Source organism: Sminthopsis crassicaudata, chromosome 5 (genome assembly GCF_048593235.1).
Source record: "Sminthopsis crassicaudata isolate SCR6 chromosome 5, ASM4859323v1, whole genome shotgun sequence".
In the NCBI taxonomy this organism is placed as follows: Eukaryota; Metazoa; Chordata; class Mammalia; order Dasyuromorphia; family Dasyuridae; genus Sminthopsis; species Sminthopsis crassicaudata.
The window spans coordinates 193147509-193174037 of record NC_133621.1 but is presented as its reverse complement, the minus strand read 5'-3'; the positions used below and the strand labels follow the sequence as shown (position 1 = coordinate 193174037).

The window sequence follows — 26529 nt, the reverse complement described above, 5'->3', positions numbered from 1 at the left end:
ATTTGGTGAAGTTCATTGTTTTAAATATGATAGCAAAGTAGTTTTATATTATTGGGAATTTAAAGCTGTGATTAGGATTTTAAGTTAAAACATAGGTTTTTAAAACAATGCTGGTAGCTTACTTAGGGGAGGTTGTGGTTGTATCTCCCTACTTAGATGGTATGTTTGCTAGAGGTATTGGGTAATTTGTAACTGAGCTATGCCTTAAGTGTTTGTCAGCTCTGTTGGGCATGTATTAAGTTTTATGAAATTTGGGTCAGTTACTTGGGAACATTGAAGTGTAAAGTTTAAAAATATATACATATATATTTACTTAAAGACGGGACAGGAAAGATTGATTTGTAAAAGTAATTAATAGTTTAAATGGAGCTATGATATATTGGGTCAGGAAGCATGGTGGTGTGGGGGAAGGGTGACCACGTGGAGAGGTCCCTCCCATTAAGTATAGTGGGGGTTTTTTTGTTTGTTTGTTAGTTTGTTTTTAATAACTGCACCTCCTTGCTGATGTAGATATTAATTATTTCTACTGTTTAAAGGAACAGCCTACATTTAGATAAAATCTTTTGGGACTGAAGCTAATATTTACTTGGACTTTTGAATTCAGGTATAACTGTTTGCAGAGGTCGTTAAACTCCACCATCTGGAGGTGGGATGGTTAAAATTAGGACAGCTACCTGAAGTAAAACTGCCTTAAATCATGCCCCTGGTTTTTCCTCTTATGTTTGTAATCAGAGCCAAGTGGTCAGTGAGATATACAGTGCTAGGACCGCTCCCACTTTGCCTTTCTTTTTGAGACGAAGCTGGCAATCTCTGGAACCCCAATCCCAAGTTCCTGAATATAGATCTATATTCAGATGCGTTTTTCATGTTTTGCATGATCATGGTGGGGAAAGAACTTTTGACACTCAATCCCCTATTAAATATGCAGAGAAGATGAAATGAAGGGGTATTCAAGTTAGAACAATATTAAATCTAGAGGGCTGGGAGATGGCTCACAGATTCCAGAGTGTTGAAACATGAGGCAATACTATTAGAAAAGAATGCTCCATAATCCAAGATCATAATTTTAATCCTGCTTCCTTTTTGTCCCCTGGAGAACAGAACTATTGCTGTATAAAACTGTATGACTATTGCTATTTTGGGAAATTTACTAGTCTGTTGTGTATAATCTGATAATTTCTGTAAACAGGGGGGGAAGGGAAACTGAGATTTCAACTGGTCAGAAAATTGGGAAAAACTGATGTCTTATTTCAGTTCAGGCCTAATTGGAAACTACTTACTCTTTGCTTACCTCATCATTTTGGTTCCCTGATGAAGGACCTCGAAAACTAGACATAATTTGGGTACTGAATGGATCTGGAAAAGGTAAAATTTTTTTTCTTTTTTGCAGCGGACATCCAGGCTGCTTCTGGCCTGGATCGTTGTTAGAGCTCTATGCTCGGCACAATTCTCTACAGATAAGGGAGAGGCTGCAAAAAGTTGAAATAGCTCTTTACCTGTCCTAGCTAGACACACCTGATTTTAGCAGATGCGGGGTTTGGAGAAGGCTGCAGAGACAAAAGGCCTTTACAGGGGACTCTAGCTGAAAATTTGCTAGACTATGATTGGCTACCTTATGTTTTAACTTTGAATTATTGTCCTGACTCAGTCCTGCCTCAGTTTCCTTGCCTCTTAGTTCTGCAAAAAACCCCCCCCCCTGCCTCTATCAGAATACTTGATAAGACCTTATGTTTCAGAATAGCAGAATGTCTCTCCCATTACAAGTTAATGGGAATCTCTTATCAAAACTTCTTATTCTCTTGTGTGGAATTAGACATTCTGTATATGATTGTATTTGCATTGGGTGTTTTTAAAAACAAACTGATTTGTATGAATAATGTTCACTTATGAAAGATCTACTTGGATATAAACTCATTGGGGCAAATTCCTTATTGTTATCAACACAAGGTTATGATAAATATTTGTTTAGAATTTATGTATGGTTCTTCTAGGATGGTAAATGGGAAAAGAAATGGGTTTGTTAGAACTTCCACTGTTACCAAGGGCAGTCTACCTGCCCATTAGTTGGCTCAAACTTGTGAATTGTTGTGAATTGTATGCTTCAAATCAAGTGACCAAGATGGGAATATATATACTGATTCTAAATATGCCTGGGGTGTGGTGCATGTATTTGGGAGGATTTGGGAGGAAAGAGGATATGTAAACAGTAAAGGTAAAGAACTGGTTCATCATACACTAGTCAGAGAGAGATACTAGAAAATATTCTGACTCCTAGGAATATAGCAGTAATACATGTAAAGGGACATCAGATGGGAAATTCTTTTGAGACAAGGGGAAATAGATTAGCAGACCGGGAGGCCAAGGGAGCCGGAGACCAGGATATTTCTCATATAATGGCTTTGATACCTATACTTCCCCCTAGTCTACCCTCTCCTAGTTTTACTCAGGAGGAAAAAGAGAAAGCCTCAACTCTCGGAGCAGTTGAGAACTCGGAAGGACGATGGCTCTTACCTGATGGCAGAGAGGTACTGACCAAAGCAAGTATGAGGCAAGTCCTTCAGCAACTGCACCAGGGCAGTCATTGGGATGTCCAAAACCTGTGTGATACTATACTGACAAGGTATGTTTCCCCCCGGCCTATATACTATGGCTCGACAACTGGTGGACGGTTGTCTTGTTTGTCGAAGGACTAACAGGGCTGCCCAATGCCAGCTTCCAAAAGGGGGACCACCTCCTGGAATCAGACCATTCCAAAGCATCCAGGTGGACTTTACTGAGCTGCCACCAGTGGGTCGCCTTAAGTTCTTGCTGGTCATAGTGGACCATCTGACCTCATGGGTGGAGGCATTCCCGTCAGGCCGAGCAACTGCCTCGACAGTAAGTAAGGTCTTATTAGAACAAATTATTCCTAGATATGGAATGGTGGAGAGGATAGACTCGGATCAGGGAATACATTTTTCTGCCCAGGTATTGCAGAATCTGATTAGGGCCTTAGAAATCACTTGGGATCTCCATACCCCTTGGCATCCTCCCTCTTCTGGGAAAGTAGAAAGGATGAACCAAGAAATAAAACGGCAGCTGATTAAGTTATCTTTAGAGACCCAACTACCTTGGACAAAATGCCTTCCTCTCGCTCTGGTTAGAATCAGGACCAAGCCACGTAGAGATATTGGGCTTTCACCTTATGAATTAGTGTATGGTCATCCTTTCCAGGCTTATCCTAAGGGAGACTGGGACCCTATTTTAGAAACTAAGGATTTGTTTGTTAAGAGATGTTAAATCATTGCTGGAACATTTGCAAGGACTTCAACAAAAAGGGCTAATAGCTCAGACTCCTCCTCTAGGTTTCCCTGTTCATAGAATTCAGGTTGGTGATTGGGTGCTGGGACGGACCTTACCAAGTGATACTGACTTCAGATACTGCAATTCGCACCCAGGAACGAGGCTGGACACACCACACCAGGACAAAAGGACCTGTGGCGCCACCTTTATCAGAGTGGACAGTTGAAGACAGGGGAGACCTCCAATTACATAAGAGGAGGGGACCTCCACTGAATGGGAACACTGATTCTGAATCCAGTGCATTGTAACTGTATGACTTCTCTTTTCTTACTTTGGGTCTCTTTGCCTGTTTGTGATTTGATATATTTTCCTTTGGGAAGTTCACCTTAACTTCACGGTGTTATAATAGTTGAACATTATGAGGCTCTCCCTAAGCTTTGGGTTTATCTATTTCCTTATGATGAGAACCAATTTCTCCTGCTCATGCAGAATATAAGGAGAACATTTAACTTATCGAATTGTTGGATCTGTGGTGGATCCCAACAATTGAACCAATGGCCATGGGTACCTGTCCCCTTAAGCCCAGCCTGGATCCTTAGCAACAGATCCCAAATTCATAATGGGACTGGTTTCTGGAATTGAGAAGAGAAACATCAGTGGTCATTGACAGAAGATAGGAAAGGGAAATACTGCTTAAATCAGACAGGACAAGGTTTGAAGCTGGGAATTAGTGTATGTGAGTGGACCTATTCGAGAACAGACCTGAGGCCAAAGACAATTGACTGTACAAAAATGTCTAAATATTGGCGGGATACGGGGAGGAATCCTCAATTGAAGTGTGGGAAGGACTAGAAAGACTGTACCTTGGATGTTCTCCCAGAAATAGGAGAGCAGGGATATTGCTATCAACAAGTCACTACTGCTGAGTGTAATGAAGTAGAATGGGATGTATTAAGATGTATAAAAGAGAATAAGAGGAAAGGGAACATATACATTGGGTACAGTTACCAATGGGGTTGGTATAATGTCACCCCAGGGACACCCGGGCAACATGGGACTCTGTTTTCCACATTTTGGAGTACCTCTAATCTAACAGGCCAGTGGCCAGTTGCCAATTGTAGTTGGAGAAAAGAGCAAGGTTTATGGAAATGCCAGTATGACCCCTTTGTGGGGGAAGCCCCCTAGGGACGAGAGACCAACAATATTACCCTTTTACAAGGAATAGCTCAGACATATTTCCAAGGGAACAACCTGCTCTAAAGGGTCATTATTGGATCTGTGGTTTAACTGCCTATAATCACCTGCCTCTCAATTGGACAGGGAATTATTATATTGGACTAATAAAGCCAAAATTTTTCTTTCTTTGCGAACAGGCAAACCAATATTTAGGGATTCAGTTGTATGATGATTTGGGAAGGGGGAAACGGAGTTTAGATAACTCCATCACTTGGACTGAAGATGCAAATGGTTGGGGTGAGGCCTGGCCTCCAGAAAGAATAGTCAAAGAGTATGGGCCAGCGACCTGGGCTCAAGATGGAAGTTGGGGATATAGAACTCCAATATAGATGTTGAACAGGATAATTAGGCTTCAGGCAGTTGTAGAGATTATCACCAATCAGACAGCTGAGGCACTACATCTTTTGGCTGATGAAGCTACTCAAATCAGAGAGGCTATTTTACAACATAGACTTGTGCTGGATTATTTGTTGGCTGAGGAAGGGAGAGTTTGTGCTAAACTAAATTTATCCACATGTTGTATAAAGATTGGTAACAATGGTAATCTAGTGAAGGAAATCACTAAGAACATTAGGAAACTTGCTCATGTTCCTGTACAGACTTGGACCTCACTGTTCAATACTTCTTGGGGGTCCTGGTTTGGGAAGCTGGTGGAAGCAGCTCCTTTGGTTGGGCCTTATAGCTCTTAGTGGTGTTATATTATTCCCTATCTACATCCCATGTTTGATCAGATTAATAACCAGAATTGTCCAAAACTCATCATCTGGAATGATCAAGTTGGAAGAGAAAGCTGAAGGGTCTGTTAAATAGATGCTGTTGAAAGGGTAAGGGTGGAGCCGGTGGCCCAAGGCCAACAGGAACCAGAAGGAAGTGAGGAATTCATAGGGAATGTGAAATTATGTTACAAAAATTTGAAGAGATCTCAGTGTACAAAATAAGAGGAGGGACTGAATGAGATGAGGTGAGATCTTTCAAGACAGTTGTGAAAATCGAGTAAGGCTTCATCTACTTCAGAGTTCGAGTAGGCCTGAAGGACTCTGAAGTTCGAGCAAAGGGCATTGCCTTCCCCTCCTATGACATCTCCCTATTTCATCCAAATATGGGCAACTATGTACTAATTGGTCAAGTTCAATTTCATGGGTAAATCTCACGTTTAGAATGTAAGACTCTCAGCCAATGAGGATGAGGGTCAGTGGTGGGAGGGGGCATTTTGCCTTAGGGATTAAAGGTGCTGTCCTGCCCACAGGAGGCGCTTCCTCTCTTCGATAGAGGCCTCACGAGAATGTGCAATAAACTTTGCTTTTCTCTAGAGTTCTCTCCAGCTTTTTTTATTAAATGGTGTTCCCTCACCATTTCCGTACCACACACCTGGAATACTGTTTCCAGTGCTATCTTTTCTTTACTCTCACCTATTTCCTTACTTCCAATCCCCATAATAAACCTCTTATCAATCTAGGTTTTCAGGTCTGTAAATTCCTTTACAGAGGACTTCTGCGCTGCCAGAAGGGAGTCCCCCAAAATTCTCTACCCTTGTGCCAAATCCCAAGGGATGGAGGGGAGCCAAAACTACCCTGTGCCCCAAACTTGCCACTAGACCTTATTTAACTCCCTGAGCATCAGAAACCCTAATTTCATTTGGGTACCCCAAGCTTAGACCTCATCATTAAGAACAAGAACGAAGGTGTGAGTAGTTATTAGTTTCTCCTTCATCTACAAGATCTTTGCTAGCACAAGAAAATTGTACCTAGTTTAATGTGTGTTATATATTTACTGAATAACCTTACCCTGCTCTGAATATTCTTTCCCTTTGTAATAAAGTAACCCTCCTTTTGTTAACTGATTTCCTTCTAATTTTCCTTCTCATTTCCTTCTAATCTTGAATTTGTGTTTTTTAGACTCTGATCTGAGCCTGAAACCAAGCTATAAACTAATTTTCAGATTCGCTAGGACATAAAATCCAACCCAAATCAGAGCCCTCAAACTAGATAAATTACAATTACCACACCCAACATTCAGTTCAACAGATAATATTTTTGAAGACTCTTGGCAGCCACAAGAGACAGCTATAGACTTAAAAGAGTTAGTCTTAAATGTAGTAGGTTGTATTAAATAAATCATATGGTATGAATAAATCATACCAAGAGAAGGTTAGGATGGTTTATTCTTAATATGATTTATATATATAATACACACACACACATACACACACATATATATAAAACATGATTTATTCTTAAAGGGGGATAAGCAAATTACAAATTGTTTCTTTGTCAGATTGATGGACAAGGCAGTGGTTCTAGAAGTGTTTATAAATTCAAAATTAGTTTCTATTTCTGATTTGGCAAATATCTATAAATATAACCCACATAAACAAAAACTCTTTGGAATCTGCAATAGTTTTTAAAAATATAAACATACTGAGAACAAAAGTTTCAGAACCACTAGGATAAGGGAATAATTTAGGACCAAAGAAAATATAATGAGCATAACAAAATGTAGAATAGATAACTGAATATATAAAATTAAAATGTTTTTGCACAAACAAAACCAATGTGACCAAAAAATTTAAAGGAAAGCAGAAAACTGGGTGGGGGATGGGAGTAGAATTTGCAACAAGTAAGCCTAATTTCTCAAATATATAGAGGAGTAAAAATTATAAAAATACAAGTCACTCTTCAATTAATAAAGGACATGAACAGGTCATTTTCAGACAAAGAAATCACAGTGATTTATGGTTATATGAAAAAATGCTTTAAATCACTATTGATTTGAAAAATGCTAATTAAAGCAACACTGAGGTATCACTTCACACCTATCAGATTGTTTAAGATGATAAAAAAAGGTAAAGACTGAAGGGAAAACTGGGGTGCTAATGTATTGTTGATGAAGTTGTGAACTGATTGAACAATTCTAGAGAGCAATTTGGATATCTGCCCAAAAGACTATCAAATTATGAATATTCTTTGATTCATCAATACATATCTTGAAGACATTCGCCAAAAGTGGGAAGGGAATTTGAATAAAATTGTAGCAGCTCTTTGTGTGGTAGCTAAGAATTGGAAATTGAGAGGATGCCCCTCAATTGAGGAATAGCTAAACAAAACTGTGGTATTATGAAGGTGATGAAATATGGTTGTGTTAGAAGAAATGATAAGCAGAATGTTTTCAGAAAAACCTGGAAAGACTTACATAACCTGATGCAAATCGAAGTGAACAAAAACAAGAGACCATTTTACACAGTAACAGCAATATTATTAGATGAAGAAATGTGAATGGCTTAGCTATTCTTGATGAGATTTGGCACAGGGCAGAGAATGATGAGGTTTGGAGCAGGGCACAGTGTTGTGGGAACATCTTCTGGTCGGTCACAAACCAGAAAAATTAGACTGGCAAAAAGTTTATTGGCACCCAGAGGTCAGCTTTTCCTTAGTGGCAAGGTTGTGACAGAAAAGTAAAGGTTTAGCAGAGAAATCCTGGCAGAGAGAGAGGGGTGTTAATGAGAAGGGGGAATCTTCTCAGCGGGCAAGGTCCTGGCAGGCATCTATGCCAAGGAGAGAGAGGAGTTCTGTGACAAGACATGGTCCTACTTTTGGGTCTCTGCAAATGAATGAGCCCCAAGTTGCCCTTTTTAAAATAAGGAATCTGAAATATAGGTTTCAAGTGAATGAGATTCCTTCAATGTTGCCCTTGCCCCCAGGCCTAGATGAGACCACTTACTGGAAGTGGTCTTGAGATAATTTTCAATAGGGGTGGATAGAAATCTAGATCTGAGCTAAATGAGACCACTTTTGAGTCTCTTTTGAGTAGGGAGTGGTCCTGGGCTCTGAGAAGAAACCACTTAACTGCCCTGAAGGGTGAGTCCCCATTAGAAGTTTCAGAGATTACCCCAAAGGTCAAGAAGGACAGTTTCAAGGAAGACACTTTCAGGGTTCCCCCATCATTCTCAACAATACAAAGATCCAAGACAGTCCTAAAAAACTCAAGATAAGAAATACTCTTCATTTCTAGAGAAAGAGATGATACTGTCTGAATAGACTGAATTCAGCATGTTTTCTTCCTTTCTTGTCTTCTTGTACAAAATGAAATATGGAAATGTTTTACTTGATTTGATCATGTATAAAATAAATAAAATTGTTTTCCATCTGAAGGAGTGGGAAGAGAAGGTATAGAATTTGGAATTGAAAACTTTTTTATAAGTTAAAAACTTTTAACATGTAATTGGGGAAAAACTAAACTATTAACAACAACAACAAAAAAAGATTCAATCAACAATCATTCTCTAAGAACGTGCCATGAAATAAACGACCATGCTATTGCTAGAGATGAAAAGCTCTGAGGCTTAAAATGGGGACTGGGTAGAGCTAGATGATATATGGCAATTTATTTTTTTATTATAGCTTTCTATTTACCAGATATATGCATGGGTAATTTTACAGCATTGACAATTGCTAAACTTTTTCTTCCAATTTTTCCCCTCCTTCCCCCGACCCTTTCCCCCAGATGGCAGTATGACCAATACATGTTAAATATGTTAAAGTATAAGTTAAATACAATAATAAATGGCAATAAGTAGTTTAGAGGACCAGACAAGGTCTTATGCAAGAAGTTGACTTCTGAGGGAAACTAGGAATTCTGAGAGATAGAGGTGAAGAGGTAACAGTATTCCTTCCAGGTACCAGGAAGCCCCAGGGAAAGGTACCCTAATGAAGAAGGCCAGTTTGATTTGACCAGAGTGTGTGAGAAGGGGAAATAATATATAAAAAGCCTAGATAGTTTTGAGGTAGGAGGTAGGCTCTACCTGTCTTATAGCTAGCAGGGGAGCCACTGAAGTGATTGTTTTGTTTTTTGGTGTGGGCGACAGGCGGACCTGCACCTCAGGAAAGTCACTTGGCAACTGGATGAAGCAATGGGGACTAAATGAGATAGGGAGACTCCCGGAGAGTCATTGCCATGGTAAAAGCCAGGGGTCCTGCCTTGGTGTGGGATAAATAGATAAATAAAAGACCTCGTGGAGGGAGAATCAGAATTTATGTCCTACGGGGTGGAGGGGGCAAAAAACAGAAACTGAACTGAAATGACAAGTCAATCTGGGCAACGCTGGCTGCTGGAACCCAGTCTGGAGGGGCGGGGCAGCAAGCAGCACCAACAGCCTCCGCCCAGCCGAGAGTGCGGGCAGAAAACTCAGCAACTCTTGCTCCTTCACCCCTCCCCAGGCCAGCCCCTCCATGATGTCACTCACCGTCCTCGCCTTCTATTGGGTAGATCCACGAGGGCGTCCCTCTTCGCCACCAATAGGAACGGAGCCGGCCGGCTGACCCGCGGCTCTAAAGTCTGCGCAGGCGGAAGTCTTCGGGCGTCTGCGGTACCGACTGTGCAAGGCTGGCGGCCATAGAGTCTTCAGAGGAGATCCCAGGCTGCTCTTGGGAATTTCCTTCGACCCCCACCTCTTCTCACCTCGACTCCGGACTGAGAATGGCTCGTTTCGCTTTAACCGTGGTCCGACAGTAAGTAAGCACGTGGGAAGCGACGCCCACCCCTCTGTTGTCGGGGTGCGGACAGAGGGAGCAGCCCTACTCCCTGTGGCCCTCCCCTCCCCCTGAAAAGCCCCTTCCCCGAAAGGAGCCTGCTCTCTGGGGGAGAGGGGAAGGAAAAGAAGCAGCAGCAGCCTAAATCCCGACCCAGGCCCGCTCCCGGAGAGACGGTAGTTTTTTTTCCTCTCTCCCTCCCATCCTCCTAGCATCGTTCTTGGTACAATGTAGGTGCTTAATGTCTGATCCCCACCAGGGATTTGAGAACCCGTCTGAGCCAACCTCATAAATTACAGTTGAGGAAACAGACCTTGATACTTGTCCAAGGTCACATGTCAAGTATGGGGTTGGATATTTGAACCCAAGTCGTCTTGACTTCAGTACTAGCGCTCCGTTTATCACGGTTCGCGTCTCGGAGGGGAAGAGGGATCCCCTGGTGGAGGCTGCGGTTTTGGAGCTGGGAGGGACTAGAGATGCAATGTGCAGGAATGCTTTAGCCAAGTCTGTGAAATTGTCTTTTATTTGTTTTTAAGTAGCAACTTACATTATAATTGTTTAGTGTGAATAATTCTGTTGACGCTACATTAAATTTATATACATTGCTTACGTATTAACAAATTATTACATGTTTATAAATATGTTCATAAATAACTAGGTATTGTTTATAAACAATTGTTTTCGTGTGACTATGCCAATATCATTGAAATTATAATTACTTTGTAGCCAGGTATGTTTTGTTTATTTAAAGGCCTTATTCTGAAAAGACTTCACCAGGCTGCTAGAGTTCTCATTAGGCAACAAGGGAAGGCTCAGCAAGCAGCCTGTTGGAGTACAGCTCTGCCCACCCCATTTTATAGAGAAGGAAGCAGTGAAGTGTCTTAGTCCTATGGGTATTCAGAATGACAGTCAAAATCTGACATCCCTGTAGGATCTTACTTCCTCACCTCCATTAGCCAGAGATCTCAGAGGTATGCTGCAGCATTGAGAATCTCAGGCATGGAAATTAACCTCTGCTCATCTGTTCTAAACTGGCCCTGAATGGGGATTTTCTTTACCTTAAACTGGGCTACCACCCTCTTGTTCTTAGACCTTCATTTGCATTGAAAAAGCACTGGATTTTGAGTTGGAACACCTAGGTTCAAATTTGGCTTTTGCTGCTTGATCAGACAACTTGCACTCTAGGTCTTATTTTCCTCATTTGTAACATGAATGGATTGGACTAGGTGATTTCTGATTTCTAAGGTGTGTTTCAAGTCTAATTGAACCTGTTGTGGAGGTAGTAACTATTTTCCTTTAGGGTAGAAGGTCCAGTCCCTAGGCCTGTCCCGCATGTGAAATTAGACCAAATAATTAGACCAGTCATGTAAGGGAATTATTTTCCCCTTGCTTACTTCCAAATCTGTTTTGCTCCCTTGGGAATTATGCTGGAACTAGGATCAAGAGAATCTAATCTAATTCCATCCCACTAATCACCTTTGTGACCTTGATTGGGTGCTTGATTTTTCCACATCAGGCTAAAATAAGGGTAATATACTGTGAATCTAATGCCATCCAGAGGAGAGTAAAGGATTTCTGAAAGTCTCCATTTGAACTCAAGTCTTTTGGCATCATACATATCATGCAGCTTAATGTCATTGAGCTATTTGGTCTTAAAGGAACATCTAGGTGATGAAACATCACCAGGGTTTGTAGTCCTGGCAGGCAAGTCAATTAGTGCTTGAGCCGAGTGAAGGACTTAAGTCTTCTGGTAGCTTTTCCCAATGCCCTCAATTGCTAGTGCACTTAATCTCATTATAGTAAATATTTTGCATTTACTTCTACATATTCTGCATATGCTTTTTTTGTAAAGGGCTAGAACTGAGCAATGCACTTGGATAATGAAGCACGAGAGACTAATTGCCAGTTGGACCGTTCCCTATTAACTTGTTTGAAGGTTGACCCTCCCCAGTTGTTCTGTGCTGACTTGATTGGTGGGACAAAGAGAGGGGAGTGACGTGTGTGGGAGGAGTAGGAGGAGGAAGAGGAAGTGAGAGTCAGAAGCTGACTCAGTCTCTCCTGGTGTTTGAGGGAGGAAGGTGTGTGTGTGAGGCAGCTAGGCCTAACCCCCTGAATAAACACGTTTAGTGATCTGACTCCAGCTGATTTCTGTTACCAGAACAGATTGCTGCTATTTATGTTCTATCTAGCTTGTTTGCACATACTTGTTCACTCTTTTTCATCCCTGTTAAGAGGGCAAGAATTGTTTTGCATTATGTTATATGTTTGTTGACTGATTCTGGATCCCCACTGCTAGCACAGTGCCTGGTACCAAGTTTGGAGCATAATAAATACTTGTTGAGTGATTGATGAACTTGTTTGAGCATTAGTTTCTAATTCTCTTCTAAGGAGAAATCCATGCTCTGTAAATCTTATTAGTGTTATAAAAACATGAGCAGTTTCTATTATTAGAACTTTGCTTTACTGATTGAGGGAGCTGATTTGGAAGTTGATAAAAATATTTGCTGGAGTTCACACAGCAGGGTGAATCATAAATAGAACCCAGTTCTCCAGTATCCTTCCTGATGTTTTCATAAATCATTGAGCAAGTAATTTCTGAAGGACAGACCTGAACAGCAGTAGAAAACTAAGTTGCATACAGTTGGCTGTTCTGGCCAACAAAAACCAACAATTTACAAGGTGATCATGATTTGGATTCCAAAAGAAGCCAGCTATTAAATGCTTACCTATGTAAGAACAGTACCTAGCACAGGGTAAGCATTTAAGTGCTGTTGAATGAATATTAAACTTCTTATTTGCTATTAGGCTAAGCACTTAGTAAATAGGGTTGGGTTTCTTGACCTTTCAGGCATTCAATGGGTTATTAAGTACCTCTGAATTTGATTATCCACTTCTGTAGTTTAAAATTCTAATAGAAATGGGCTACTTATCTATACATGTAATGTTATTTATATTATTGAATTTTAAATCTGAGTCAAACCTCACTGGGGAATATTACATGTAGCATGTAGCTTGTATATTTGATACTTCTGGTCTAGTCTAACTTTATTTCTAAAATAAGAAACAGGGCTAAAGATCAGACTTTGATCATTAATTATGTCTTACTTCTCAGATGGGGAAACAGACCCACAGATAATTTTTTGGATATAGTTCTAACTCTTCTCCATTTTGTACTTTGAAATGGAATTTTTAAAAAATAGTATTTTTCTAGATATACATGCAAAGATAGTTTTTAACATTCACTTTTGTAAAGCCTCCTTTCCAAATATTTCTTCCTCTACTCCACTCTGCCCTCTCCCCAACACAGCAAGCAATCTGATAGAGGTTAATATGTGCGATTATTATTCTAAAATATTTCCTAATTCATCATCATGCCTAGCAAAAAAAATGTGATCAAAAGGAAAAAAAACCCACACTATGAAAAAAGATAAAAAATTATTCTTTGATCCACATTCCAGTCTCCATACTTCTCTCTCTGGAGAGAATTTTCCTCCCAATTCTGTTAGGTCTTGGAATCACAGTATTGCTAAGAGCCAAGTTTATTACAGTTGATTGTCACATAATCTTGTTGCACTAAGCATCAGTTTATGTAAATCTTTCCAGGTTTTTTTAAAGTCAACCTGCTCATCATTTCTTAGAACAATTTTTCATTATATTCATATACTTATTCAGCCATTCCTCAATTCATGGGCATCCACTCACTTTCCAGTTCCTTGCATTACAAAAAGGTCTGCTACAAACATTTTTGCACATGTAGGTCCTTTTCCCTTTTAAGATCTCTTTTGGATATAGACCCAGTAGTGAGACTGCTGGATTAAAGGATATATGCACAGTTTTGTTGCCCTTTGGGCATAGTTCTAAATTGCTTTCCAGAATGGTTGGATCATTTCACAACCACAGAAATAGCTGCTGCATTTTTTCATGTGTGGGATCTTTTCCCACTTTTATGATCTCTTTAGAATATAGATTCATTAGTGACACTGAGTTGATCTTTTTGAAGCTAAGTATAAGTTACTATCACTATTGAACATTACTTTAAAAATATATTTGAACCATTCTAGTCTGTCAGGATCTTTTTTGAGTTCTTTTGTTTTATCCATTTCTTTAGCTTTAGTTTTGTATTCTCAATGAATTTGACTAGCATACCTTTCATTTGATTGAATGTTAAGTAATAATAATTAAAAATAATAAATGTTAAATAGAGCAGGGTTAGGCACAGATCTCTTTGTTACCTTCTTTCTATGTTATCCATTTCTGTATGTGCCAGTCATTAATGTAGTGGCTTCCAGTGGTATCATAGAATAGTTTCCAAAAATCCAGCACGTAAAGCTGAAATTTCAAATTTTGCACAAATGAAAGGATTTTTCCTGGTGCTGACATTATTGCAGTTCATTTACGGATTTTTATCCTGGATGCTCAACTTTTACTTTTTCAAAAATTAAATTTAAATAAAATTTAAAGACAAAGTGTTATTGTAGGATTTTTCGGAAGAAACTCATTGTTTTGTTATATAAATTCCTATGGGTTTTGAGTGGCCTGGAGCACTGAAAGGATGAGTGACTTCTCCATATCACATGGCCAGACTAGCTGGACTTGAATTAAAATTCTTTAAAATTTCCTTCAAAGAACTTTTATTTTATTTTATTTTATTTTTTATTTTATATATATATATATATATATATATTTTATAATATTATCCCTTGTATTCATTTTTCCAAATTACCCCCCCTCCCTCTATTCCCTCCCCCCGACGACAGGCAATACCATACATTTTACATGTGTTACAATATAATCTAGGTACAATACATGTGTGCGAATATCATTTTCTTGTTGCACAATAAACATTAGAATCCGAAGGTACATGCAACCTGGGCAGACAGATATTAGTGCTAACAATTTTCATTCCCCTCCCAGTGTTTCTTCTCTGGGTGTAGCTACCTCTGTCCATCATTGATCAACTGGAAGTGAGTTGGATCTTCTTTATGTTGAAGATTTCCACTTCCATCAGAATACATCCTCATACAGTATTGTTGTTGAAGTGTACAGTGATCTTCTGGTTCTGCTCATTTCACTCAGCATCAGTTGATTTAAGTCTCTCCAGGCCTCTCTATATTCCTCCTGCTGGTCATTTCTTACCGAGCAATAATATTCCATAACCTTCATATACCACAATTTACCCAACCATTCTCCAACTGATGGACATCCATTCATCTTCCAGTTTCTAGCTACAACAAAAAGCTGCCACAAACATTTTGGCACATATATGTCTCTTTCCGCTCTTTAGTATTTCTTTGGGATATAATCCCAGTAGTAGCGCTGCTGGGTCAAAGGGTATGCACAGTTTGATAACTTTTTGGGCATAATTCCAGATTGCTCTCCAGAATGGCTGGATTCTTTCACAACTCCACCAGCAATGTATTAGTGTCCCAATTTCCCCACATCCCCTCCAACATTTGTCATTATTTGTTCCTGTCATCTTAGCCAATCTGACAGGTGTGTAGTGGTATCTCAGAGTGGTCTTAATTTGCATTTCTCTGATCAGTAGTGATTTGGAACACTCTTTCATGTGAGTGGATATAGTTTCAATTTCTTCCTCTGAGAATTGTCTGTTCATATCCTTTGACCATTTATCAATTGGAGAATGGTTCGGTTTCTTATAAATTATGGTCAGTTCTCTATATATTTTGGAAATGAGACCTTTGTCAGAACCTTTGTTTTTAAAAATATTTTCCCAATTTGTTACTTCCCTTCTAATCTTGTTTGCATTAGTATTATTTGTACAGAAACTTTTTAGTTTGATGTAATCAAAATCTTCTATTTTGTGATCAATAATGATCTCTAGTTCTCCTCTGGTCATAAATTCCTTCCTCCTCCACAAGTCTGAGAGGTAGATTATCCTCTGTTCCTCTAATCTATTTATTATCTCCCTCTTTATGCCTAAATCATGGACCCATTTTGATCTTATCTTGGTATATGGTGTTAAGTGTGGATCCATATCTAATTTCTGCCATACTAATTTCCAGTTTGCCCAACAGTTTTTTCCGAATAATGAATTTTTATCCCTAATGTTGGAATCTTTGGGTTTGTCAAAGATTAGATTGCTATAGATGTACCCTTTTTTGTCCTTTGTATCTAATCTGTTCCACTGATCTACCGGTCTATTTCGTAGCCAATACCAAATGGTTTTGGTGACTGCTGCTATATAATATAGCTTTAGATCAGGTACACTTAGACCACCTTCCTCTGAGTTTTTTTTCATTAGTTCCCTTGCAATTCTTGACCTTTTATTCTTCCATATGAATTTTGTTGTTATTTTTTCTAGGTCATTAAAATAGTTTCTTGGGAGTCTGATTGGTATAGCACTAAATAAATAGATTAGTTTGGGGAGTATTGTCATCTTTATTATATTCGCTCGGCCTATCCAAGAGCACTGAATGTCTTTCCAATTATTTACAAAGAACTTTTATTAAAAGTTGTTTTTTTCTTTGCTAATAATAATAATTAGCTAAGGATTGTAGTTTCATTTTTCTGTTTCTTCCCACTTGGATATCCTTTCATTACCTTTAACTCAGCATATCTAAAACTGACCTCATCATCTCAGCCTATTTCTCTTTAAGTATTCTACAAAGCCTCCTAGTTGTAAGATGGGAAAACCAAGTCATCCTCAACTTTTGTTCATTCAAGATGAAATCTTTCATCTCCATGTAAGGTTCATGACAGCAGGGAATTTCTGTCCTTGGTGCCTAGCATAGTGTTTGGTATTGGCTAAGAAATAAGTTGTTTAGTGGAACAGGCTAGGTTCAAAGGACAAAATAGTCTAGTGTTTGACAAACCCAAAGACCCCAGCTTTTGGAATAAGAATTCACTGTTTGACAAAAACACCTTACACCAAGATTAGGTCAAAATGGGTTCATGAGAATTTAATTTAATTAAATTCACGCTCAGATTTTCTTGATATAAAGAATTTGTTGAGCTCCTACCAGAGCAGATTTAACATACAGGCTGAGGCTGTTTGGGCCCAGTGAGATGTTTAAGTAAGGTTGAAATTACATGTACATGTATATGTATATGTACATCAGGATATAAATCCAGGTATTTCTGGCTCAGAGATCATTTATAGCATTTCAGCATCCTGCCTCTTCACACTGCAGTACATATTTAATAAATGTTGAACGAATTTAAGTAGAATGAATTCTAACTTTTGACCCTCATTGCCTTTTTTTCCCCTGATCTACCACCAGATATATGCGTGGGTAATTTTACAGCATTAACAATTGCCAAAATTTTTGTTCCAATTTTTCCCCTCCTTCCTTCCCCTCCCCCCCAGATGACAGATTAACCAATACATGTTAAATATGTTAAAGTATAAATTAAAGTACAATATATGGATATACAGTTGTTTTGCTGTACAAAAAATAGGACTTTGAGATAGTGTACAATTAGAGGGATTGGGAATTCTATGTAGTAGTTCAATCATCTCCAAAAGTTCTTTAGCTGGGTGTAGCTGGTTCAGTTCATTACTGCTCTATCCTCATTGGCTTTTACCTGGCCAATTATATTATTCCCTGTTTCTATCATTATTTACCTGTAAAGTGCCAGATTCATTCATTCCTTTGCTTAAACATTGTTTCTAAGTCAGGCCCTCCATAATCTGGCTGTACAATAACTTTCTGGTTTTAGTTAGTATTGCTCCCTTCATTTAATTCTGTATTCTGCATCAGCTATCACCTACTCTTGACTAGCCATCTCCCAACTTTTTTCAGGCAGAGAAGTCTACCTTGCTTATCTTTTTCTTAACTTCTGCTCAAATCCTTCCTGCTGAAAGTGTTTCCCTCTGAATCTTTTCTTTGCTCACATAATTCTCTGTGTGTGTTTCTTCCTATTCTAATCCCTTCAAGAGTGGGGACTATTTTTATTTATAGTATTTATAGTATTATACTAATACCTTGTACATAGATTTGTGCAGATATTTTAAAAATGCAACTGCCATAAGAAAAGAACAGCTAGACTTCTTTTTTTTTTTTTTTTTACAGCTTTTTATTTAGCAGATATATTTTTTTCAGATATTATTTTCATCATTGACAAGTGCAAAACCTTTTGTTATAATTTTTCTCCTCTTTCCTCCCGTCCTCTCCCCGATATGGCAGGTAGATTTCAGAAAAACTTGCATGCACTGATGTTGAGTGAAGTGAGCAAAGCCAGGAGAACATATACAGCAACAACATTGATCAACCATGATCAACAACATGATCAATTATGAATTGCCATTTTAGCAGTATAATTCAAGAGCATTTCAAGAGTTGTGATAGAAGATGCTTTGCACATCCAGAGAAAGAACTGATGGAATCTGAATAGATTTACTATTTTCACTTTATCTTTTTTGGACTTTTTCCCCCTCTTTCCATCTTTTCTTTCACAACAAGCCTAATATGGAGATATATTTACATGCACATATATAACCTACTAAATAGTTGCTTTTTTCTTCCCCAAAGCCCTCTAATTAGATCCTTCTGCTCAAGAGTTTGATTCTATAGAACACAGAGCAGAGAAGTTTCCACTTGAAGGATGGCCTACTACCATGAGGTAGTGAGGTTTTTATCTAGAAGCTAGATGACCATTTGCCCTTCAACATATTCTAATAAGGGATCTTTCTTTCAATAAGTGGTCTGAGAAATACATACCTTCACAATATTGAAGTGGTGTGATTCCAGAAATAGGGTTTGGAGTCAGAACATTGGAACTATGGGTAATTCACATAATCTCTTTGCTGCAGTTTGTATAGTTCTTAATACTGTCAAACTCTGATTTATTTTTTGTGAGAAAAGTGCTTTGTATTAATAACAAATTGTACTTCAAGTAAAGTGGATACCTAAAGTAGTAGTATTGTCAGTTAAATTTAGTACTAAATCATAGGATCAGAGATTTAGAACTGCAATTGCAGAGGTCTTTCTTAAACTACAGGTTGTGATCCCATATGGGTTGCATAACTAAATATAGGAATAGTCTTTGATAAAAAGTAAAATTGTGTGTATATCAAAGAATTGTTTTAAGAAATTTCTTATATAACTGGGATCATGTAAAAATTGGTTGAGACTTAAAATTTAAAAAACCGTGTTGTAAGCCAACTCCCTCCTTTATGTATGAAGAAACTAAGCCCAGAGAAGTTGTATAGCTTGTCAAGGTAAAGTATGAGAACTGAGATTTAAGTTTTCTTCAACTTCAATCCAGTCTTTCCCCTAAATTATACTGCTTCCATTAAAGACATTTTGGATCTTATTTCAAGTACTTGTATTTCTGTGGTTGTTATACTTTATATATATGTTGTGTTATACTTTCATTATATCCTCACTGTTTTTCTTTGTCTCAATAGCATGAATAGAATGATAATCATTCTGTTTCTATTTCAGTGGAGAAACAAGATACAACAGAGAGAAAATTCTTCAAGGTTGGTCTGCAAATGTTTTTTCAATGTTAATATGATCTAGCTTATAAGGGCTTTTAAAAAATATCAGAATGACTGAAGTGTGATCAGAGCAACTTATGAGTAATGAGTGAACCAAGTGCAAAGAACAATTTTCCAAAGTAATTCCTCCTGAGTGACTTCAAAGGAGCAAAATCAACTGATTATTATATTAGTTTGCTTTAAAAATAAACTGATTAATTTAAAAATGATTTGGTTTAATAACTGTCACTGCCAGTGTTGATGCTATTTCCTTCTAAGGTTACTTTTAATTTAGTTCTAAGTTCAATAGCAAAGACAAGGATTAAATTAAAATCTCCTATTTCTGCACATGATTCTGTTCTGAACAGACTCTTCTGATTAGTCCTCTTATCTTACAGTTTTAAGCTCCCAGATATCTGACTAAATAGATTTTGTACCTTGGTTCTGAAAATATTTAGCTTCATTTTGTAATAAAGACAGCTCATTCCTGGGCTATTCAAATTTATGTTCCTGTTCTGTGATCCTCTTGCCCCACTTCTGTATATAGGTTATATATGTGCAATCATATGAAATCATATGAATATGTTCAATCATATGAAACATATTTTCATATTGGTTATGCTGTGAAAGATGAAACAGAACAAAAGGAAAAAAACTTTGGAAAAAAAAGTGGAAATAATCTGCTTTGACTTGCATTCAGACTCCATTGGTCTTTTCTCTGGATGTGGATGACATTTTCCTTCATGAGTCTTGTAGTATTGTCTTAAATCATTGTTCACTAAATTAAAAAAAAAATCAGGGTCTCATTCTTTCTGTTATTTGCTTGCATTTTGTTTTGTTTCTCAGGTTTTTTTTCCTTCTTGATTCGATCTTGTGCAGCAAGATAACTGTATAAATGTGTATATATATTATATTATATATATTATATTGGATTTAACATATTAAACATGTATTGGACTACCTGTCATCAGGGGTGGGGGGAAGGAGGAGAAAATTTGGTTTTTCTGTTTAATATGTACTACCCAAAGTAATTTTAAAAGGGTTTAATTTAAAAAAAATAAATTTTTTGCTATTTACCTCCTGAACTAAAGAAAAATAGCAATATAAACGATTATTTGCTGTGCATGAAGATATGGGGAGGATTTGTAATAAAGTGAAAGGTTTCATTCATTTAGAATGCTGTGGAGGGAATAGAAAATAAAGACTAAATCTTTAGAGGCCACTGATAAACAATTAGTTTAGTAATTTTGCCTTGGGCCACTAAATTTAACTAAATTTTAAACAGGTTTCATTTCACTATAAACAGTGAACCACCCCTAAGTTAAGAGGACTTTCCTAGCTTCCCCTCCATTCTCCCTCCTTGTCCTTTTGGCACATAATAACTTAATGAATGTTTATTGAATGAAATGTTTATTGAATGAAATGTTTCCTAAATTGGATGGATGACTATTCCATGTAAATAAAGTAATTCATTTAGCTCATTAATTCATTGACTGGATAGAAGAGACAGAACAGGAAAGAACAAAATTTGGATAAAACAGATTTCTTGTCACAGATCCTTAAAATTGTTTAAATTGTTTACTTGAATGAACATGTCCTTCATTCAAAAAGGAGCTAAAGAGGATGTTGGAATGAGCAAAATAATGCAAAAGGCTAATAAGACCAAAGGTGGTTGACACTAACCTAATTTTTTTTGTTTTTTGGGATACATGTGATTTGAATTTTTTTCGTCTTCTCATTAAAAATATGTAGACAATGAAGTTTTTTTTTCCCCTTAGGTCAAGGTGTAGATGAGCCTCTTTCAGAAACTGGTTTTAGACAAGCATCTGCTGCTGGTGAATTTCTTAAAAATGTCAAATTTACTCATATTTTCTCAAGTGACCTTACACGTACAAAACAGGTGAGTCCTTGTTTGGAATTAATCCTTAGTATCTTTTTTATTTTTACATATTTTTATATGAATGTATTATGGAAAGGAGATCTAATTCACTTTATATTTTCAGACCACTGCTATGATTTTGGAGAAAAGTAGATTTTGTAAGGAAGCAACAGTGAAATACGATAGAAGACTTCGTGAAAGAGTAAGTGTTAAGAATTCTTGCTGTGGTCTTGGAACAGATCATTTTTCCAAAAAATAATCAAGAAGCTACTTTATAAAAAATTCCTTTATAATATGATGCTTTTTGATTTGATTTTCCACATAGATTTTCAGTCTTATGCATCTTATCTAAATATGTCAACTGTCAAACTATTTACTCCTTTTGTTCTATATCAGTGATTTTCGACTTTTTCAAGTATAAATAACCCATTTAAAAAAGTTGGCTATTTAAGGCTATTTAAGAGATCTGTTATCAAACTCTTAGCCATGTGGTATATTGCAACTATAGTCCCCCCCCCCTCCCCATCTCCCTACTGAGAGTTGATGATTCATATGTTTTTAGATCAAGAATGAAAAGCATATTTTAATGTAAAAAAATACAGGAAGCCCCACAGGATAGTAGTCGTGCCATTAATTGAAGTGCTTATTAAATAGAAATATTTAAGTTTCTTTGTCTAGGGAGCAGTGGACTGAGATTCAGGATATCTGAGGTCTAGTACCATACATTGCTAGCTATATGATTTTAGAAAGATCACCTGGATATCATTTATCTGAAGAGATTTAAGGTCTAAGGTTCTAAAAATGCCTTAACCCCATTGAGGGTTAATAAGTTATCTTATGAGAGGATTATTTATGTAAAGAAAAGCAGAGGGCAACTAGATAGCACAGTATTTAGAGAAAGACCCAAGTTCAAATGTGGCCTCAGACACTTAATACTTCCATAGCTATGTGACTGTGGGCAAGTCAATTGCTTCAGCCAAAAACAAAAAACTGGAGCTATCAGAAATAGTAAACTTTTAAAGTTAAAAATTTTTATTGTATTTTTGGATTTATTGTATTGTAAATTTATATGTAAATTTTTATTGTATTTGTATGTATATATTTGTATGGTATCTCTACATATATACAAATGTACATACACATATGCACTTAATGGATGTGTATACACAGATACATATGGTATGAGGCACCTTGGAAAAGTCTGTCTCAGTTTCCTTATGTATAAAATTGAGATAAGAAGTGAGATAATAGTAACACAGTAATAGATAAGTGTTAATTATGATGATGTCTTATTCATGTGTGTATCACATAAAATTGTTTTCTTTGTACAAATGAAATTTAGTTTTCAAAGAATTGTTTCATTAACATTGGGAACTCTGCTTCTCTAGTGAGATCTAATCTTAGGTGATGTTTTGCAATTCAGGGACAAATAAGTAATTATACTGAAATAGAATATTTTTTTATATATTAGATATGCAGAAATTTTTAAATTTTTAAAGAAGTTGCAGTAAGAAGCAACTAGCATGGAATGGGATTCCACTTTATTTTGTATTTTGTTGTTTTAATCAATTTACTAGGTATTAAACATCAAAGTTCTCTCAGTATGTGAACTCCCTCTGAACTCCTTAAGTTCCTTTATTCAGGAATTTCCAGACACAATTCTAATCCTGCTCTAATCTATTAGAAACTATTAGCATGTAAACTGCAAGCATCCTGTACTCCTGTGCCTGTAATCCTGTGCCAGCCATGGGCTTTCTGTCTACCTGGTGATAAACTTGTTAGTGATCTTATCACTGACCAGTCAAGTAAGATGAGCCTCTGTTCCAGATTGTTGTCCTTGACCATTTTTAGGCTCCTTTTTATCATTTTAAAAGAGCTGCCTTCATTCTCAGGTGCTTTTAAGGAGCCTTGAAACCCATTTATTGGCAGTTGCCAGTTTTGCTAATAAATTGATTATATTTGGAGCTTTATGTGTGTTTCTCTTCATCCCAGGTTTTTATCATTAGTTACTTCTGCATATTAGATATATAGAAGCATGCCTCTTAAGCAACTTAGTGAACCTGTTCTGGAAGCAAGTTCTTGTTTTCATTTTTGTTATGGATGAGTAGTATAGAGAAACATCAGATGTGCGGGGGCAGCTAGGTGGCGCAGTGGATAGAGCACCAGCCCTGAATTCACGAGGACCCGAGTTCAAATCTGGTCTCAGACACTTAACTTCCTAGCTGTGTGACTCTGGCAAGTCACTTAACCCCAGCCTCAGAGAGGAAAAAAAATTAATTTTTATTATTTAATTTATTTTTATTTAATTAAAATATTTATTTAATTAAAATATTAATTATTGTTGATTAAATTTTTATTTTAATTTTCTTTGTTTCTTTTATTAAACCTTTTTATATTTTTATATTTTCAAAACATGCAACATTCACCCTTGCAAAGCATTGTGTTCCAAATTTTTTTCTCCCTCTCTTCCCTGTACCTCCTCTCCTAGATGGTAATCCAATATATCAAACTTATTTTACTGATTTGAGCTATACATTTTGTACTAAAAGTGGGCATTGTCATATTGCAAATACCTTAAGTTACACTTTTACCTGTTGTCCTATTGCAGAAGTATGGCATCGCAGAAGGTAAACCTCTGTGTGAATTAAAGGCATTGGCCAAAGCAGCTGGGGAACAGTTCCCAAATTTTACACCTCCCGAAGGAGAAACATTAGATCAGGTATGCTGCACTTATTGGAATTGCTGTTTACACAGAATGATTAAAATTTTACTCAGTTAGCAATGGACTAATATGAATATATTAGTGTATATTGAATTCATATAATAAAACATCTCCATAAAATTAAATTTGTCCCTTCCTGACTACCAGGTTCAGTAGGCCTTCATGAATGGATGTGGGCAAGCAGAGTATAAAATTGCTTCCTAATAGATGAGTTGATGAAAATCCTATGATCAATTGCATACATTAAAAATGGATTTATTTATAAATTTGTTACTGATTCTAGAAGGATGGATTATATGAAGAAACTGAGTACTGCTTCCCTTGTTTAAAATATTGCTTTCCTAAAATGGTCTGACTCGACTGAGGACATTCTTTTTTTTCTTCCATCCTCCATATACTATTAATAACAAGGCACAGGTCCCTTGGATTATACAAGAAGAGTATTTAAGAAATTCAGTTACGATTTTTGGCAACTCCCAACTGCGGCTTATTTGTAGTCATGGAGTAGAGGAAAATGCCCAAGTGTTGGGAGAGCTATGACTGGCCATTTTTCTTTTTTTAAAATACCATTAAGTGAAAAACAAATGATTTCTGGCATACTTGTGGCTAAAATATAGGACACAGTCCTATCCCCTCTCCCATCTTCATTATGTAGCAGAAAACTTGAATACAGGTTTTCCTGACTTTGAAACTTAATTCTCTGTTTCTCTGTGCTACAAATTATATATGTATATATTATGTGCGACATATATATTACAAATTATATAGATGTTTTAAACAAATGAACAAATTAGGGAAATGGTTGTACCCCAGTACTCACCAAGTACCATGTGCAGTTTGGGGTGAATGCAATTTAGATATTTTTAAACTGAAATTTCTCTAGAAAAGATACAACCCTCTTTAAATGTCTAAGGAGTTCTTCTTGGGAAGGCGGAATTAGACATAAATTCCTGGTCTCCAGAGGAGTCCAGGAGGATAGAAATTAGAGAAAGATAAATCTTGCCTCAACATAAAGAATTAACGGTTACATTTCATAACCTAAAAAAGATCTAAATGACCTCTGAGGTCACTTAATTTATAAATCCATGAATTGGATGAACTAGTATTTTGGTTTTTTTGAAATGTAAAAGTTATTAAATCAAGGCTGCTTATTGGAAATTCCTCATTTGTTTTTTTGTTTTGTTTTAGGTGAAATTACGAGCAAAGGACTTTTTTGAATTTCTTTGTCAACTGATACTGGATGAAGCTGGTCAGAAAGAAAAGCCCTCATCAGGAATAATAGACAGTGGCCTGGAGGCTTTTCTAACTGGATCATTTTCATTAGGAAGCAACTGTGGATCTGATGTTAATTCAGAGAGTGTTTCCCAAGTATTAGATGCTAATATATTGGTGGTGAGTCATGGGGCTTACATGAGAAACATGTTTACTTATTTTGTAGTTGATCTGGAGTGTACCTTACCAGGAAACCTAACCAAATCGGACCTCAGTTCAGTCAGCCCCAATACAGGGATAAGTCACTTTATAATAAATGTAGAACAAAGTGCTACAGGAATTAAAAAAGCCATAAAGTGCATTTGTATTAATTTGCATGATCACCTAGCCAGAATGACAGAAAGTGCCTAGCCCCAAATAAATCATTAGGATCTTAATATTTTTGTCATTGAGGGAGCACCTTGCTTCCAGTAGTTATGATTAAGAAATAGGTTACAAAGTGAACATGGAAAGCTAGTAATATAAAAACTCTAAGTACAGGGTTTTTAAAATATATTTTGAAGTTCCACTACTACTAGCATTTTGCAAAAGAAATGGCAGGTTTTGACTTTGAGTAGAAATGGCAATGTCCCTGTTGATGAATCCAGTGTTGTCAAATGAAGTATTATAACTTTGTTATAATTTTGAGATATAATTTATTATCACAGTATTTAATGTATTGCTTTATTTTGCTAAATGTTAGCACTGAGAATGGTTATTTTTAATAACACTACCATGATTTATAAAAGAATTGCTTGTGTCTAATGTTTTTTTTCCTTTTTAACTAATTGTGGCAGCTGTCAAATCATTTTTTGCTTTGTTCTACTTTGTTGTTTGTTTTTTTTCACAGCCCAAAATAATAGCCTAGGTGATTGGTTTTTAGTGGGTAACATACATTATATTTCTTTCTTTTTGTTGGAAAAAGCTACTATTTATTATGAAATATTGTCTCCTATTATATAGAGTGCTTCTAAGTTGAAGAAATTTCTGAATAAAACATTTATCAACATGAAGATTATAAAAAATAAAGCAACATTAATATTTTTTATGGAGAACATAATTGTTAGAGCCTTTTAGAAGTCAGATTGCTTAGAATAAGTAAAGCCCAAATTATTGGAACAAAATAAGTTCTGTGGTTCAGCAACTTGATTCAAAGCAAAGGATTTTTGGAGAGGATTTTTTTAAGTCATCC

General features: G+C 36.9%; 1 protein-coding gene across 1 annotated transcript; it reads left to right on the top strand.

The window, feature by feature from the left end:
* Positions 1-9860: 9860 nt before the first annotated feature.
* On the top strand, positions 9861-26088 carry TIGAR (TP53 induced glycolysis regulatory phosphatase). The gene is made up of 6 exons (XM_074269233.1): positions 9861-10022; positions 19451-19488; positions 21264-21385; positions 21489-21566; positions 23973-24083; positions 25275-26088. The coding sequence occupies exons 1-6, from the start codon at positions 9991-9993 to the stop codon at positions 25707-25709; spliced, it is 816 nt and encodes a 271-aa protein (XP_074125334.1). The 5' UTR covers positions 9861-9990; the 3' UTR covers positions 25710-26088.
* Positions 26089-26529: the final 441 nt, after the last annotated feature.